This window comes from Microcaecilia unicolor, chromosome 9, assembly GCF_901765095.1.
Source record: "Microcaecilia unicolor chromosome 9, aMicUni1.1, whole genome shotgun sequence".
Lineage (NCBI taxonomy): Eukaryota > Metazoa > Chordata > Amphibia > Gymnophiona > Siphonopidae > Microcaecilia > Microcaecilia unicolor.
In genome coordinates this window covers 227,013,316-227,030,293 of record NC_044039.1, presented here as the reverse complement: position 1 = coordinate 227,030,293, position 16,978 = coordinate 227,013,316, and the positions used below count along the sequence as shown (strand labels likewise).

Sequence of the window (16,978 nt, the reverse complement as noted above, 5' to 3'; positions counted from 1 at the left end):
CGCAGCCATGAGAGCCTGCGCATCACCACACCTTGAGCAGCGGCCCTGGACGCAACATCAAAAGTGTCATAAACTCCTCTGGCCAGGAATTTTCTGCACGCCTTCAGCTGCCTGACCACCTCCTAAAAAGGCTTGGCTTGCTCAGGGGGAAGAGCATCAACCAAGCCCGCCAACTGCCGCACATTGTTCCGCATGTGTATGCTCGTGTAGAGCTGGTAAGACTGGATCTTGGCCACGAGCATAGAAGAATGGTAGGCCTTCCTCCCAAAAGAGTCTAAGGTTCTAGGGTCTTTGCCCGGGGGCGCCGAAGCATGCTCCCTAGAACTCTTAGCCTTCTTTAGGGCCAGATCCACAACTCCAGAGTCATGAGGCAACTGAGTGCGCATCAGCTCTGGGTCCCCATGGATCCGGTACTGGGACTCAATCTTCTTGGGAATGTGGGGATTACTTAGTGGCTTGGTCCAGTTCGCAAGCAATGTCTTTTTCAGGACATGGTGCAAGGGAACAGTGGACGCTTCCTTAGGTGGAGAAGGATAGTCCAGGAGCTCAAACATTTCAGCCCTGGGCTCGTCCTCCACAACCACCGGGAAGGGGATGGCCGTAGACATCTCCCGGACAAAGGAAGCAAAAGACAGACTCTCGGGAGGAGAAAGCTGTCTCTCAGGAGAGGGAGTGGGATCAGAAGGAAGACCCTCAGACTCCTCGTCAGAGAAATATCTGGGGTCCTCCTCTTCCTCCCACGAGGCCTCACCCCCGGTGTCAGACACAAGTTCACGAACCTGTGTCTGCAACCTCGCCCTGCTCGACTCGGTGGAACCCCGTCCACGGTGGGGGCGTCGAGAGGTAGACTCCCTCGCCCGCATCGGCGAAGCTCCCTCCGCCGACGTAGTCGGGGAGCCTTCCTGGGAGGTGGCCGCGGTCGGTACCGGGCCAGCGCCACGCTCGACGGTACCGGAGGCGCAAGCACCGCCGGTACCGGAGGGGTAGGGCGCAACAGCTCTCCCAGAATCTCTGGGAGAACGGCCCGGAGGCTCTCGTTTAGAGCGGCTGCAGAGAAAGGCTGAGAGGCCGATGCAGGCGTCGACGTCAGAACCTGTTCCGGGCGAGGAGGCTGTTCCGGGCTGTCCAGAGTGGAGCGCATCGACACCTCCTGAACAGAGGGTGAGCGGTCCTCTCGGTGCCGATGCCTGCTGGGTGCCGAATCCCTCGGCGACCCAGAGCTCTCGGTGCCGACATGGGGAGGAGACCGGTGTCGATGCTTCTTCGACTTCTTCCGAAGCATGTCACCGGAGCTCCCCGGCACCGACGAGGAGGACGTAGAATCCATTCGTCGCTTCCTCGGGGCCGAGACCGAAGAGGGTCAATCCCGGGGGGGCTGTACCGCAGGAGCCCTCAGGGTAGGAGGAGACCCAGCCGAAGGCTCACCGCCACCAGCAGGGGAATGGACAGCCCTCACCTGCACTCCTGACGATGCACCTCCGTCCGACGACATCAGCAGACGAAGTCTCGGTACCACCGACGTCGATACAGTCGCCCGATGCCTCGGCGCCGATGCAGAGGTCCGATGCCTCGATGCAGTCGATGGAGCGGCAGCCAAGGAAGATGGCCCGGACGCTGACGACGTCGATGCACTCGATGCCTCCGGTGCCGATGCCGACGAAGAGCCCGAGAACAAAACGTTCCACTGGGCTAATCTCGCTACCTGAGTCCGCCTTTGTAACAGGGAACACAGACTGCAGTTCTGAGGGCGGTGCTGGGCCCCTAGACACTGAAGACACGCAGAGTGCCTATCAGTGAGCGAGATTACCCGGGCGCACTGGGTGCACTTCTTGAAGCCGCTGGAAGGCTTCGATGTCATGGGCGGAAAAATCACGCCGGCGAAATCAAAAGCCGAAATGGCGAAAATTGAAGCACCAAAATTTAGAGGGAGAAAAATCTCGACCGAGGCCAAAATAGGCCTACCCCGACAACGAAAGAAAACTTACGGGGCAAAAACTGAGAAATACGGGAAGGGCAGAAAACCCGAAAGGGTCTTCCGGAACACTACCGGAGCGCTTCCCGAACTTTTTCAAGGAAAAAAAGGACAAAAACACGTCGAAAAGGACGCGCGAGGTCGACTCTCTGGGGCACGAACGGCGTAACACGACCGTACCGAGTGCGGACGAAAGAAGACTGGCCGGCTCGAGCCGGTTTCGGGCGGGAAGACGGCCGCGCATGCGCGGTGCGCATGGGCGCGCGAGGACTAGCAAAGGCCTTTGCTAGTAAACTTTCCGATGGAGGGGGCTGCCGAGGACATCAACCCATCAGTGAGAACAAGCAGCCTGCTTGTCCTCGGAGAACTAGGGAAACACTGATGACATCAGTGATGTGTCCTGGGCAAGACTGAGCTTGAAAAGAGTGAAATTCCATTACTGTTAGTGATGAAGTCCCAGGGTGGCACTGAACCACCCTCTCACCTAGCTAAGGAAGGAAGGAAGGGAAGGTTGGAGATCGAATGAGTTTGCAAAAGTCAGAAAGAAGAGTCCAAGTTGGGCTTTTTCAGAATGGTGCAAATAATCACTTGTTTCCAGAGGATGGGGTAACACCAAAGGTCAAACTAGAGCTGATAATTGATACTTTGAAAACAAAGGACCGATTCATTCATCCAGCAAGAGGGAAAAGTATTCAAGACCATCAGAAGTTTAAGAAAAAAAATTGGGATGGTAAGTTAGAAGATCAACATGGAGAATCTTGCTCAGAAATGGAGGAATTAAGGAGGTTAGACCAGAAAATGATTGTGTAGAGTAAGAAGTGACCAGGAGGGTAAAGCCTGAGCAAATTTCCTTGATTTTGAAAAGAAAGGAGTGCACAACGGAGAGGGAAGCTTGGAGGAAGATGATGTAGAAACTGTGCTGAGGGAGGTCATCCCTAACTCAAAAAGCTTCTAGGCCAGTTAATGCTAAGTTAGTGAATAAGATTTCTTTGCATGACTGATGTTAGCTTTAATCAAAAACTCCTAAAGCGGGATTAATTATGTAAAGACTTGTTCTTTCAGCATGTCTTGCCTTCTGCCTGAAGTGAAGGCCAACGTGGTACCAAGGATAGGTCCGATTGGAAGATTGAAGACAAGTCTGGATGAGGGCTATATCATCAAGAGCTGAGCTTAACTTATCCCCTTTAAGGGGAAGGGTATGAAACTCAAGAGAGAAAAAAAGAACGAGGGATGGAAAAACAAGGAATCAAAGTTAACTTTAAGGTAACTGGAACATTGTGGGGAGATCTAGAAAGGTGAGGAGACAAAAGAGAAATGCAGGGAGAAACATTAAATGGCAATCTGTCCAGGACAGAGGAAAAGTGCTGAATGCAGAAAGTTCCATGGGATCTCATCAAGCAAAAAGACAAGGTCAAGAGCGTGACCAGTAGGAAAGAGAACATACTGGGAGAAGCTAAGTGGAATCACAAAGGCTACAGATCTTTATTCCCTGGCCCTAAGACTTATCAAAGTGGACATTAAAACTGCCCAGGACCATATGATTTTGAAAATTGCTGCTGTGTCAGAGACAGTAAAAAGAAGTGCATCCCATAAGATGGTGCTTAAGGAGGGGAAAGAATTAAAACGAGTAGATGAAGGTGCAGATCCAATGTGAATAACCAGAGAGTCAGGAAATCTATCGGTGCTCGAACAACTAAAAAATTGTTGGAAAAGATGAAATTCATGCCCCCCCCCCCCCACCTGGAGGGCCCATCTGGTGGGAATACAGAAAAACCATAAGAAAAAAGTGACTATGAAGGATATACCTCATCACTGTCCCTCAACCATGTTTCAGTGAGACAAATCTAAATTCTGATACAGCAAAATATCATAAACAGTGGCTTTACAGCAAAGTCTAAGTGTTAAGCAAGGCAAGCTCAACAACTGTAGGGCAGTGGAAGGGAAGGAGGCAAGGCAGAGTTGTAATTGATGACAAGGGCAAGAACTACCACAAGAGTCTCAGTTCCAAAGGTGAGGAAGAATTGGATAGAAAGCAAGGGAAAGGCAGAGCCCACCCCAGATCACATAAGATGTCACTCGGAGCCGCTCTAAGGATCCCACCCATGGCCCAAAATGCCACACTGATACTGAAAATAAAATGGAAGTGTGACATCACTTTCAAAGGTGATTGGCTAAGAGCAGAGCTAGAAGTTTTATAATTAATGCCCCAGAGCTGTTACAAGCACACAGCAGGGTTTCCCCCAATTGCTATTCCCATATTGTGAGAAGAAAAAAATCAATAGCAATTAATATTTCTGAGTTTGGCCATGGCATTCATCCCCTTGGAACAGACCCTCAGTTGTAGTGAGAATATTCTATAATCTTAAATTACCCGTCTTCTTTCTTCCTGGAGGTTTTATTCTTAACAAACGACCTCTTGAGAATAATTTGTTCTGAATCTTTTACAAATAGTTGAAAGAAAAAGATCCTATTTTCTGGGATTTGCACATTCATGAGGCCATATTCTGCACATAAGCATGGATTCCATGAAACACCTACCAGATTCCTCATGCCCCGTCTGACATATCTATTGATTTGAATTTAGCTCACCCCTCCTCTCAGTAGTAGTTCAAGGTGAGTTACATTCAGGGACACTAGCACTGTTCCTTCCAAGCTGAGCAGGAGTCCTCCACCTACAGTCCTGCCAGCGGGGGTGCTGTTTCATTATTATATTTTCAATAGTGAGGCATAGGCAAGCTTTGCAGGAGTCCAGGGAACCTGCCTGTCCCTAGCCATTGAAAATACAATATTGAAGCAGCACCCCCCACTGACAGCTATGTAGCTGGCAGACCCCTGCTCAGCTTAGAGGTGGACCCTAGGTATTTTCCTGTCCCCTGGAGGCTTATAATCCAAGTTTGTACCTGAGCCAATGGAGGGTTAAATGACTTGCCCGATATCTGGCTCCTCAGCCCAGCTTTAGTTAACGGTTCCCCTCAAGACTAGTAGAAGCTGTTACATAAACAAGAGCTGATAAAGGAAATGGGATAACACCCAGTCCCCAAAACTCAATGTCCATTTTATAAGCTAAAGTGGGACCACTGCCTTTCAGGGTTGCTACTGCTGCTCAGTAAGAGTTACCTTCAATGCTTTCTCACAGATTGAGGAGTCGTCGTCAAATGAAAGGCTGATGTATGTAAGAGGGAGAATGGAAGGGCAGAGATGAAAGCAAAGAAGGGATCTTGCCAGGTACTTGTGATCTGGATTGGCCACTGTTGGAGAAGGGTAGTTAGTGGGGTCCCACAGGGGTCTGTGTTGGGACCGCTGCTTTTTAACATATTTATAAATGACCTAGAGATGGGAGTAACTAGTGAGGTAATTAAATACGCAGATGACACAAAATTATTCAGGGTCGTCAAGTCGCAGGAGGAGTGTGAAAGATTACAGGAGGACCTCGCGAGACTGGGGGACTGGGCATGCAAGTGGCAGATGAAGTTCAATGTTGACAAGTGCAAAATGATGCGTGTGGGTAAGAGGAACCCGAATTACAGCTATGTCATGCAAGGTTCCGCGTTAGGAGTTATGGACCTAGAATGGGATCTGGGACTAATCGTTGATAAGACGTTAAAAACATCTGCCCAGTGTGCTGCGGCGGCTAAGAAAGCGCACAGAATGTTGAATATTATTAGGAAAGGGATGGAAAACAAACACGAGGATGTTATAATGCCGTTGTATCGCTCCAATTGGTGCGACCGCACCTCGAGTATTGTGTCCAATTCTGGTCGCCGCATCTCAAAAAAAGATATAAAGGAATTAGAAAAGGTGCAGAGAAGAGTGACGAAAATGATAAAGGGAATGGAACGACTTCCCTATTAGGAAAGGCTGAGAAGGTTAGGGCTCTTCAGCTTGGAGAAAAGGCGGCTGAGGGGTGATATGATAGAAGTCTACAAGATAATGAGCGGAGTAGAGCGGACAGATGTGAAGTGATTGTTTACACTTTCAAACAACAACAAAACCAGGGGACACAAGATGAAGCTAGTATATGGTATATTTAAAACAAACAGGGGAAAGGTTTTCTTTACTCAAGAGTGTAGTTAGACTGGAACTCGTTGCCAGAGAATGTAGTGACAGCAGCTGGCCTTACAGAATTTAAAGGGGGTTTGGACAGATTCCTGAGGGAAAAGTCCACTGAACATTTTTTTGGGGGGGCGGGGGGGGGGGGGTTGCCGGGTTTTTGAAGCCTGGATTGGCCACTGTCGGTGACAGGATGCTGGGCTTTATGGACCCTTGGTCTTTCCCAGTATGGCGGTGATTATGTACTTATGATACTATGCTCAATGGACCTTTGGTCTGTCCCAGCACCGTAATGATTATGTATTCACGTAAGGTAGAGTGTGGAGTGAAGGAAGACAGGCCAAAGGAGGCTAGTAAGAGCCAAGAAGAATGGAGCACAAAGACTACTAAAAAGTGGGGGACAGATGAAAGAGGCGAAAGGAGAGAGGTGGGTGTGAGGAGAGGAAGAAAAGACTAACGGAGAGAACTGGGCCAAGGAGGAGGAGGAAGAGGTAAAGGAGAAAATGCCCATATCCTACTAAAAAGTGAAAGGAAGCCCAATATACTGGGCAGATAAGTAATCTGGACAGAGTAGATGGGTTCATTATCTGCTCTCATGTTTCCTTGATCCCTGAGGCATGTAAACAGATTAAGTGTGCCCCTCCTAGTCCCTGCAGTTGATCCTCCACTAAAGGAAAACCCAATACCTGATTTCTTGCTTCAACTGGTAAATCTGACATATTTGCTTACCAACAGCTGCAGACATTGAAGACATTCATCACAAACTGTTTGTTCTAAAGGCCTATTAATATGATTCACAGAATCTAAACACTTTTCTTTCAACTATATACATAGAATCTCAGAGATTATTATGTGAAGACTAACTGCAGTAGATGCCTTTTCAATGCATTCCATTCTGAACAGTAAAAAATCCAAGGTAATCTCTTGGCAAGACCTATGTTGATTATTCTGTATCTAAAAAAACAACAACACAAAATCGACATTCATATCAGCTTAATGAAACTAAACAATTTCAAGCAAAACAGCAATTTGTTTAGGTGAAATAAAGACAATAAAATACATTTTAATGTTGCTCAGTTAAACTCCACCATACAGGAAATAGTGCATCTCTTCATTTGCACATCTAGTTCAAGCTTCTACTGACCTACAAATTCCTTCATTCTTCTGCCCCCCCCCCCCCATTTTTCTCTATACTGTGCTGAAACTCCTGAACACAGTAACTCAAATTTGTCAAAACTAAGCTCTCGCCAGAAGCACTTTACTTACTATGTATTTCTTTTTTGACCTCATATTTAGTCTCAGTTACTGTGTTTTGGCTTTTCAGTGCAGTATAGCTCTCCTCCTGAGCTCGTCCCCATCTCCATCCCCACCCCGTCTCCATGGGTTCTGTCTCCGTCCCGTCCCCGACGGCCCTGTCCCCGTCCCATCCCAATGGGCTCTGTCCACATCTGCAGAAGCCTCGAACAATTATGATTTTATATTTAAATCTTTTTATTAAAGTATAAAAAGGAATATGTTGAGCAACTCTTGTTTATAAATTACAAATAGAAAATAATAACAGCAAGCAGCTATAATACTACTACTACTACTATTTAGCATTTCTATAGCACTACAAGGCGTACGCAGCGCTGCACAAACATAGAAGAAAGACAGTCCCTGCTCAAAGAGCTTACAATCTAATTGACAAAAAATGAAGTAATCAAATCAATTAATGTGTACAGGAAGGAGGAGAGGAGGGTAGGTGGAGGCGAGTGGTTACAAGTGGTTACGAGTCAAAAGCAATGTTAAAGAGGTGGGCTTTCAGTCTAGATTTAAAGGTGGCCAAGGATGGGGCAAGACGTAGGGGCTCAGGAAGTTTATTCCAGGCATAGGGTGCAGCGAGACAGAAGGCACGAAGTCTGGAGTTGGCAGTAGTGGAGAAGGGAACAGATAAGAAGGATTTATCCATGGAGTGGAGTGGGAAGGGGTGTAGGGAAGGACGAGTGTGGAGAGATACTGGGGAGCAGCAGAGTGAGTACATTTATAGATTAGTAGAAGAAGTTTGAACAGGATGCGAAAACAGATAGGGAGCCAGTGAAGCGACTTGAGGAGAGGGGTAGTATGAGTAAAGCGACCCTGGCGGAAGACGAGACGGGCAGCAGAGTTTTGAACTGATTGGAGAGGGGAGAGGTGACTAAGTGGGAGGCCAGCAAGAAGCAGATTGCAGTAGTCTAAACGAGAGGTGACAAGGGTGTCACAATAGCTGACTTGTACTACTCCAAGGAATCCTAGTCCACCCTGTTAAAATGTCCAGGGGTACAAGATGTACAGCACTGCGTACGTCTAGTAGCGCTATAGAAATGATAAGTAGTAGTAGTAGTAGCATGCCCTAGAGAGGAGAAATATGCCCTATGAAGCACCGTTATGATTTTTTAATCTGTGGATGAATAAGAAGTCATCAGCAATCTCAGGATTCAGTCTAGCTTTCCTGTCTTCCACAGTCCTTCCTGCAACCCACTATTTGGAATGGTCTACTCCCCTTACACTCTTACAGATCAATAGCCCCACTTACATAGCCCTGAAACTGTTATGCTCCCTTCCCCTTCCTTGTCTAATTTTTGTCTCTTACCATTTCTCTTATTGTATTGTCATTTTTACTTATCCTATGTTAGCCACATTGTGCCTGCATGAGTGGGAAAATGTGGGGTAGAAATGTACTATAAATAAAATAAATAAAAAAAAATACATAGTAACATAGTAGATGACGGCAGAAAAAGACCTGCACGGTCCATCTAGTCTGCCCAACAAGATAAACTCATATGTGCTACTTTATATGTATACCTGACCTTGATTTATCCTTGCCATTTTCAGGGCATAGACCATAGAAGTCTTCCCAGTACTTGCCCCGCCTCCCAACCACCGGTGCTGCCACCCAATCTCCGCTAAGCTTCTGAGGATCCATTCCTTCTGAACAGGATTTCTTTATGTTTATCCTACGCATGTTTGAATTCCGTTATCGTTTTCATCTCCACCACCTCCCGCGGGACGGTATTCCAAGTATCCACCACCCTCTCCGTGAAAAAATACTTCCTGACATTTTTCTTGAGTCTGCCTCCCTTCAATCTCATTTCATGTCCTCTAGTTCTACCGCCTTCCCATCTACGGAAAAGGTTCGTTTGCGGATTAATACCTTTCAAATATTTGAACGACTGTATCATATCATCCCTGTTTCTCCTTTCCTCCAGGGTACACATGTTCAGGTCAGCAAGTCTCTTCTTAGAAGATGTGCTGGTAGCAGGATGTACAGGATCCCCCATGCAAATTTTGCTAGTTTTGGCCAGCATGTTTGCTTGTTTAAAAAAAAAAAAAAAAAAAGTCAAAATATCCTTGTCTGCATCACTCAAACATAAATAACAGTTAAGTTCATTAACAGGCTTCAAAGTAGAAAATGACACAGGGACAAAGTTTGTCCACGTCCCGTCCCCATCCCCGAGGTTACTGCAGGTCCTGACCCCTTGTCATTCTCTACAAGTCTCCTAATTAACCCTTCTCCAAGTGCAAATTTTTCACCTTGTTGCACCTTCTACCTGAAATAGGCTTATAAGCTCCCCAAGTTAGCTGTCAACTTCTCTTTCTGGCCATATGTTCATCCAGCCTAAAAACCCTTTTGAGGTTACATAGTAACATAGTAAATGACGGCAGATAAAGACCTGTACGGTCCATCCAGTCTGCCCAACAAGATAAACTCATTTTACATGGTATGTGATACTATACCTAAGTTTGATTTGTCCTTGCCTTTCTCAGGGCACAGACCATAGAAGTCTGCCCAGTACTGTTCTTGTACTAAGTTCTGAAGCTAACATCGAAGCCCCTTAAAATTTACAATCCAGCCTATCCCTATCTATTCAGTCACGATCAGGGCACAGACCATAGACGTCTGTCCAGCTCCCATTTTGTTTCCAGTTCCCGGCGTCGCCACTCAATCTCTGCTAAGATTCCACGGAACCATTCCTTCTAAACAGGATTCCTTTGTGTTTATCCCACGCATGTTTGAATTCCATTACCGTTTTCATCTCCACCACCTCCCACGGGAGGGCATTCCAAGCATCCACCACCCTCTCCGTGAAAAAATACTTCCTGACATTCATCTGCCCCCCTTCAATCTCATTTCATGCCCTCTCGTTCTAACGCCTTCCCATCTCCGGAAAATTATATGGATAAGCACAGAAAAGGGTGGCAGACCCCAAAAAGAAGGGCTCAAGAGTCTCCTCCTCCAACCACAAGGTGGATCCAGAAGCAATCCAAATCCTAGTTATTTGATGCTAGGGTCCACTTTTGGAGTTGGCACTAAAAAAAAAAAAATCTAGGTATCATTGTACACTGTACTAAATCTTCTTGCCAGTGTGCGGTGGCAGACAAAAAAAGCTAGGAATTATTAGGAAAGGGATGGTAAATAAGACCAAGAATATTATAATGCCTCTGTATTGATCCATGGTTCGACCTCACCTCGAGTATTGCGTTCAGTTCTGGTCACTGTATCTCAAAAGATTTAGCGGAATTAGAAAAGGTTCTAAGATGCGACCAAAATGATAAAGGGGCTGCTCTCATATCAGGAAAGGCTAAAGAGGTTAGGGCTCTTCATCTTGGAAAAGAGACGGATGAGGGGAGATACGATCGAGATCTACAAAGTCCTGAGTGGTGTAGAACGGGTAAAAGTGAACCAATTTTTCACTCTTTCAAAAAGTACAGAGACCAGGAGAAATACTTTTAAGACAAATAGGAGGCATTATTTTTCATTGAAATAGTTAAGCTCTGGAACTCTTTGCCGGATGATGTGGTAACAGTGGTTAGCGTATCTGGGTTTAAAAAAAGTTTGGCCAAGTTCCTGGAGGAAAAGTCCATAGTCTGCTATTGAGATAGAAATGGGGATTCCACTGCTTTTCCTGGGATTGGTATTATGGGATGTTGTTGCTAATTGGGTTTCTGTCAGGTACTTGTGACCTGGATTGTCTACTTTTGGAAGCAGGATACTACTACTGGGCTAGATGGACCATTGGTCTGACCCAGTACGACTGTTCTTATGTTCTAATACTCTTAAGAGGACAGAGCAGCAGTAATAGTACATGGGGGTGGGGGTGAGGTCCACCCCCACCCCTCTGTCAGGAAAGCGCGACCATTTCACGGTTTGGAAGCTTAAGCAGCAACTCACCCCTCGTACTAAGCGCATGGCAACGCGGTGTCATGAGCCGACCGAACAGGGCGTTAATACAAGAACCGGCTGGTTGCCACACGCCGCCTCTTCTTCCTCACACCTGCCGCCGGCCGGCCGGCTCCGAATACCGCGGCAACGCGCGCGCACCACCACATCTCCTTTTATAGACGCCTGCGCTGCACTGCGCGCCGGCCAACTGCTGGTTGGGTGCGTGTTATGTCACACGGTTCAACGTGAAGAATTCGCACTGCCGCTGTGCTTGGTTTCTATAGAAACGAAGAGTCTGACTGTAAACAATACGGAAGGGGAGGGGAGAGGAGGAAGAGAGAGAGAGAGAGAGAGAGAGAGCGCGCGAGGCAAATTAAAGACACAGAGCAAGACGGAGAGAGAAGACTAAAGAGACTGGAAAAAACAGTGAGAGAGAGAGAGAGAGAACAAATTAAAGAGACAGACAGGAGGGAGACTCAAGAGACTGAAAAACAGAAGCAGGTTAAAGAGATAGAAGAGAAAGTGAGAGAGAGAGAGAGACCGCGAGGCAAATTAAAGAGACAGAAGGGGAGGAGGGAGACAGAAAGACAAAGAGAAGAGACTAAAAGAACAGAAAGAGATAGAGGCAAATTAAAGAGACAGAAGGGAGACAGAGAGGAGACTAAAGGGACTGAAAAGAACATAGGCAAAGAGAGAGAGAGGCAGATTAAAGAGATAGGAAGAGAGAGAAGGGCAAATTAAAGAGACAGAAGAGGAAAAGAGAGAGACAGTTTAAAGAGACAGAGAGAAAGACAAAGAGAGGAGACTGAAAAGAATAGAGAGAGAGGCAGATGGCAGATTAAAGAGACAGAGAAAGAGACAGATTAAAGAGACAGAAGAGGAAGGGAGAGAGAGAGAGAGAGAGGGGCAAATTAAAGAGAAAGAAGAAAAGAATCAGAAAGAGAAAAAGGCAAATTAGAGAGACAGAATAGGAAAAGAGACACAAAAAAACAGAGAGATAGGCAAAGGGAGGAGGCTAGAAAAGAACGGAGAGAGAGGTAGATTAAAGAGACAGAAGAGGAAAGAGACACAAAGAGAGAGCGAGAAACAGATTAAAGAGACAGAAAAAGAGGCAGATTAAAGAGACAGAAGAGAAAAAGAGACAGAGAGATAAAGAGGCAGAGGGAGGGAGAAAGACAGAGAATGAGAGAGGCAAATTAAAGAGACAGAAGAGGAAAAAAAGACACAAAAAGAGAAAGAGAGACAGAGGAGACTAGAAAAGAACATAAAGAGAGGCAGATTAAAGAGACATAAAGAGAGAGAGAGAGAGAAGCAGATTAAAAAGACAGAGAAAGACAGGCAGATTAAAGAGACAGAAGTGAAAAAGAGAGAAAGAGAAGCAAATTAAAGACAAGAGGAAAACAGAGAAAGAGAAGCTAATTAAAGAGACAGAAGAGGGAGAGAGGCAGATTAAAGAGACAGGGAGAGACGGGCAAAAAGAAAAGGCAGAGAAGAAGGAGAGAGGGAGGGTGAGAGGGGTAGATTAAAGAGGCAGAAGAGAAAGAGGAAGAGAGAATATAAAAGAAGAAGGAGAGAGAGAAAGAGGCAGATTAAGGAGACAAAAGAAAGGAATACAAAGAGACTAGGGGAAAGCACTTTGTGCCAGCAGCATGCCGAGGAAAGACAAAATGGGGAAGAATATGAAAGGGTAAGAGCAACTTTAATTATTAACACCTTTCTCTCTGATTATTATTCCCCCACCCCCTCTGTGCATTCTTCACCTTCCAGGCAATATGCTTGGTTAAAGTAAACTGCGGTCTTAAAAATATTCCCTACAATATCAAATTCAATCCATTTCATATACAATTTGTCTTTTTATCTGCACAAAATAACTTTGAACATCTCTGTGACAAGAGTTCTTTCAGTCAGGAAGATGACTTATGGTCACATCTCACTTTCTACTATTCATTTACAAATTCAACTCTCCTATAAACAGCAAATACCTGACTGTGTACTGGATTTATGGTACATAAGTATTGCCATCCTGGGAAAGACCACAGGTCCATCAAGCCCAGTATCCTGTTTCCAACAGTGGCCAATCCAGCAGACACCTAGATTTGGAAACATAGAAACATGATGGCAGATAAAGGCCAAATGGCCCATCCAGTCTGCCCATCCTCTGTAATCCTTAACTCCTCCTTTTCCTAAGGGATCCCACATGCTTGTCCCACACTTTCTTAAACTCTGACACAGTCCTCATCTCCACAACCTCCCATTCCACGCTTCCACCACCCTTTCTCAGATTGGAAATAAGCAAATGAGGTAGCAGATAGTATATATGAGAGAAACATCAAAGCATTACTTTGACTGTCTGACAGAGTGGGAGGGTGGGGGTATGCATGTATTAAGTTATGTCCAATAAAAAAAGGTATCATCTTTTTTTCTTTTCCATGTTTTATTTTGTTTGATTTCTATTGATAACCTTTAAGAGTGGACTAACACAGCTACCACACCTCTCTACCACCCTTTCTTAGATTCCTCCTAAGCCTATTTCCTCTTGACTTCATCATATGCCCTTCATTTCCTTCATTTGACAAAAGGCTCTCTTGTACATTAATGTCCCTGAGATATTTAAATGTTTCTATCATGTCTCCTCTTTCCCTTTTCTCTTCCAGCATAGACACATTGAGGTTCATATTCCCAGTGGCGTTCCTAGCTTGGATTGCACCCGGGGCGGATCGCCGATGCGCCCTCCCCCCCGGTGCAGCGCCCCCCCCCCCCCCCCGCCTGCGAAATTACACCTTCCCCCCCCCCCCCCGGCAAAATGACATCCCCCCCGGGTGCACGCCGCTGGGGGGGGGGTGCCGCGGCACGCACCTGTGGGCTCCGACTTCGCTAACTTCGCTCGTTCACTGCAGCTCCCTCTGCCCCGGAACAGGAAGTAACCTGTTCCGTGGCAGAGGGAGCTGCAGCGAACGAGCGAAGTTAGCAAAGTCGGAGCCCACAGGCGCGCACCGTGGCACCCCCCAGCGGCGTACACCCGGGGCGGACTGCCCCCAACGTCCCCCCCCCCCCCTTGGTATGCCACTGCATATTCCTGTCCTTTTATGTTTTATGTCCAAGACTGCTTACCAGTTTTGTAGCCGCCCTCTGGACCGACTGTTTATATCTTTCCATAGGTGCGGTCTCCAGAATTGCACACAGTACTCTAAATAGGGTCTCACCAGAGACTTCTACAAGGGCACTATCACCTGTTTCTTCCTGCTGGTCATCCCTCTCCTTACGCACCCAAGCATCCTTCTGGCTTTGACTGTTGCTTTTTCTACCTGTTTGGCCACTTTAAGGCCACAATCACCCCCAAGTCCTGCTCTTCCTTTGTACACAGAAGCACTTCATCCCCTATATTGTATTGTTCCCTCAGATTCATGACCCTGTATTTTGAAACTTATTTACTCACAAACTTTAACCACCTTTTGAATAACCATAGCAAAGCATAGCGTGATAAATAGTGCAGGGTATAAGTATTTTAAATAAATAAATGCATGCACAGTATAGTCAAAAACAAAGTAGTGGAACCGAACAGGAAAGGAAGAGAGCAGAATAGGGTGATGGATTTCTCACATAGCACCTTTCTAATGGTACAATCAAAGAGCTTATTATATGCAGGTACTTTCTCTGTCCCTAGTGGGCTTACAATCTACATTTGTGTGCCTGGGGCAATGGAGGTTTAAGTGACTTGCCCTGAGTTACAATTTGCTGCAGTGGGAATCAAACCCAGATTCCCAGCCCACAGCAGTAACCATTAAGCTACTCTGCCACTTCATAGAGGATCAACATCCTCAGAAAGAAAGCCAAAGAGGATAGAATAGTGGATAAGAAGACAGAGAAAAAATTTTTTGTATAAATATTTCTATTTCTAGTTGTGGTTATTTATTCTATAGTAGATTAGGGTGTATCTGTGTCTGTGGAAAAGATATGACTTTTTGTTGGCAGTGACTGTGCAGGATCGCCTCGTACTATTCTGGCTGGTTTAGTTTTATAATAGGTGAATTGATGTTCTAGTGCTCACTGCAGTGTTTAAGATGCTTCCTTTTCCTAGGTACACCCTTGTGTAACTTGTAGAAATTACTGCTTATGGTATGGTCGAATTGCTCTGTAGGTCCTGAGTGTTTTGTATTGTATGTCTAGTACTGGATTTTGGAGAGGGGGTGTTAAAAAATGATTGGCCCAGGGTGTCAAACATCCTAGGTACATAAGTACATAAGTATTGCCATACTGGGAAAGACCAAAGGTCCATCGAGCCCTGCATCCTGTTTCCAACAGTGGCCAATCCAGGTCACAAATACTTGGCAAGATCCCAAAAATGTACAAAATATTTTATACTGCTTATCCCAGAAATAGTGGATTTTCCCCAAGTCCATTTAATAACAGTCTATGGACTTTTCCTTTAGGAAGCCATTTAAACCGTTTTTAAACTCCGCTAAGCTAACCCGCCTTTACCACATTCTCTGGCAACGAATTCCAGAGTTTAATTACACGTTGAGTGAAGAAAAATTTTTTCCGATTCGTTTTAAATTTACTACATTGTATCTACCCTCAGCCGCCTTTTCTCCAAGCTGAAGAGCCCTAGCCGCTTTAGCCTTTCCTCATAGGGAAGTCGTCCCATCCCCTTTGTCATTTTCATCGCCCTTCTCTGCACCTTTTCTAATTTCACTATATCTTTTTGAGATGCGGCGACCAGAATTGAACACAATATTCGAGGTGCGGTCGCACCATGGAGCGATACAAAGGCATTATAACATCCTCATTTTTGTTTTCCATTCCTTCCCTAATAATACCTAACATTCTATTTGCTTTCTTAGCCACAGCAGCACAGAGAGCAGAAGGTTTCAACGTATCATCAACGACGACACCTAGATCCCTTTCTTGGTCCGTGACTCCTAACGTGGACCCTTGCATGACGTAGCTATAATTCGGGTTCCTCTTTCCCAAATGCATCACTTTGCACTTGCTCAGCACACTGAGCAGAAGGTTTCAACGTATCATCAACGACGACACCTAGATCCCTTTCTTGGTCCGTGACTCCTAACGTGGAACCTTGCATGACGTAGCTATAATTCGGGTTCCTGTTTCCCACATGCATCACTTTGCACTTGCTCACATTAAACGTTATCTGCCATTTAGACGCCACTGAAGAAAGCATTTTTGCATCAGATTAACATTTTGCAAGAGAGGGTTGTGAAAGTTCCACAAAGAAGGAGCTAATAATTAAAGGTGAGTGACTACTAGTGAAGGAATAGTTAGCAGGTTGTTATGCTACATGTGAAGGGGGCTTAAAGGTAGGTAAGAAGTAGAAGTACTTGAAAGCACTAGAGAACAAGGCTCATAAAAATACAAGAAAAGTCATGTTGAGTCAAACCAGGACTAATCAGGCCTCCACAATGGCCAGTCTGCATTAGAAGCAGCCATTATATCCCAAAAAGTAGGTCAGTTACTCATAGCTTACTTTGCAAATCTTCCCTCCAAATCTCTTCTGAACCCAGTTATGTTAGTTAACTTGACCTGAATCTCTTCACAATAGATTCCACAGCGAAATGTTTTCAGTCTGCTGGTTGTTAGTTTCATGGAGTGTCCTCTTTTTATTTTAGTGCTATTTGAAAGGTTTAATAATTTCACTCTTCTATTTCACTCATTATTTTCCTAAACCAGTGGTTCTCAACCAGTGTGTCTCCCAAAATGTGACAGACACAAGTCCATGCTTTTCTTTAACAACCACATGTCTGCAGAATAGGGACAGA

At 45.6% G+C, this 16,978-nt stretch overlaps 1 protein-coding gene and 1 pseudogene across 1 annotated transcript in view; both read left to right on the top strand.

Moving 5' to 3' along the window:
* Positions 1–7,663: 7,663 nt before the first annotated feature.
* Positions 7,664–12,588, top strand: LOC115477122 (annotated as a pseudogene).
* Positions 12,589–12,832: 244 nt separating this feature from the next.
* The window catches only part of BBOF1 (basal body orientation factor 1), a 181,350-nt gene continuing 177,204 nt past the window's right edge, over positions 12,833–16,978 (top strand). The window contains exon 1 of the mRNA XM_030214596.1: positions 12,833–12,888. Within this exon, the coding sequence (XP_030070456.1) occupies positions 12,851–12,888 (38 nt within the window). The 5' untranslated portion in view covers positions 12,833–12,850. The remainder of the gene's footprint in view (positions 12,889–16,978) is intronic.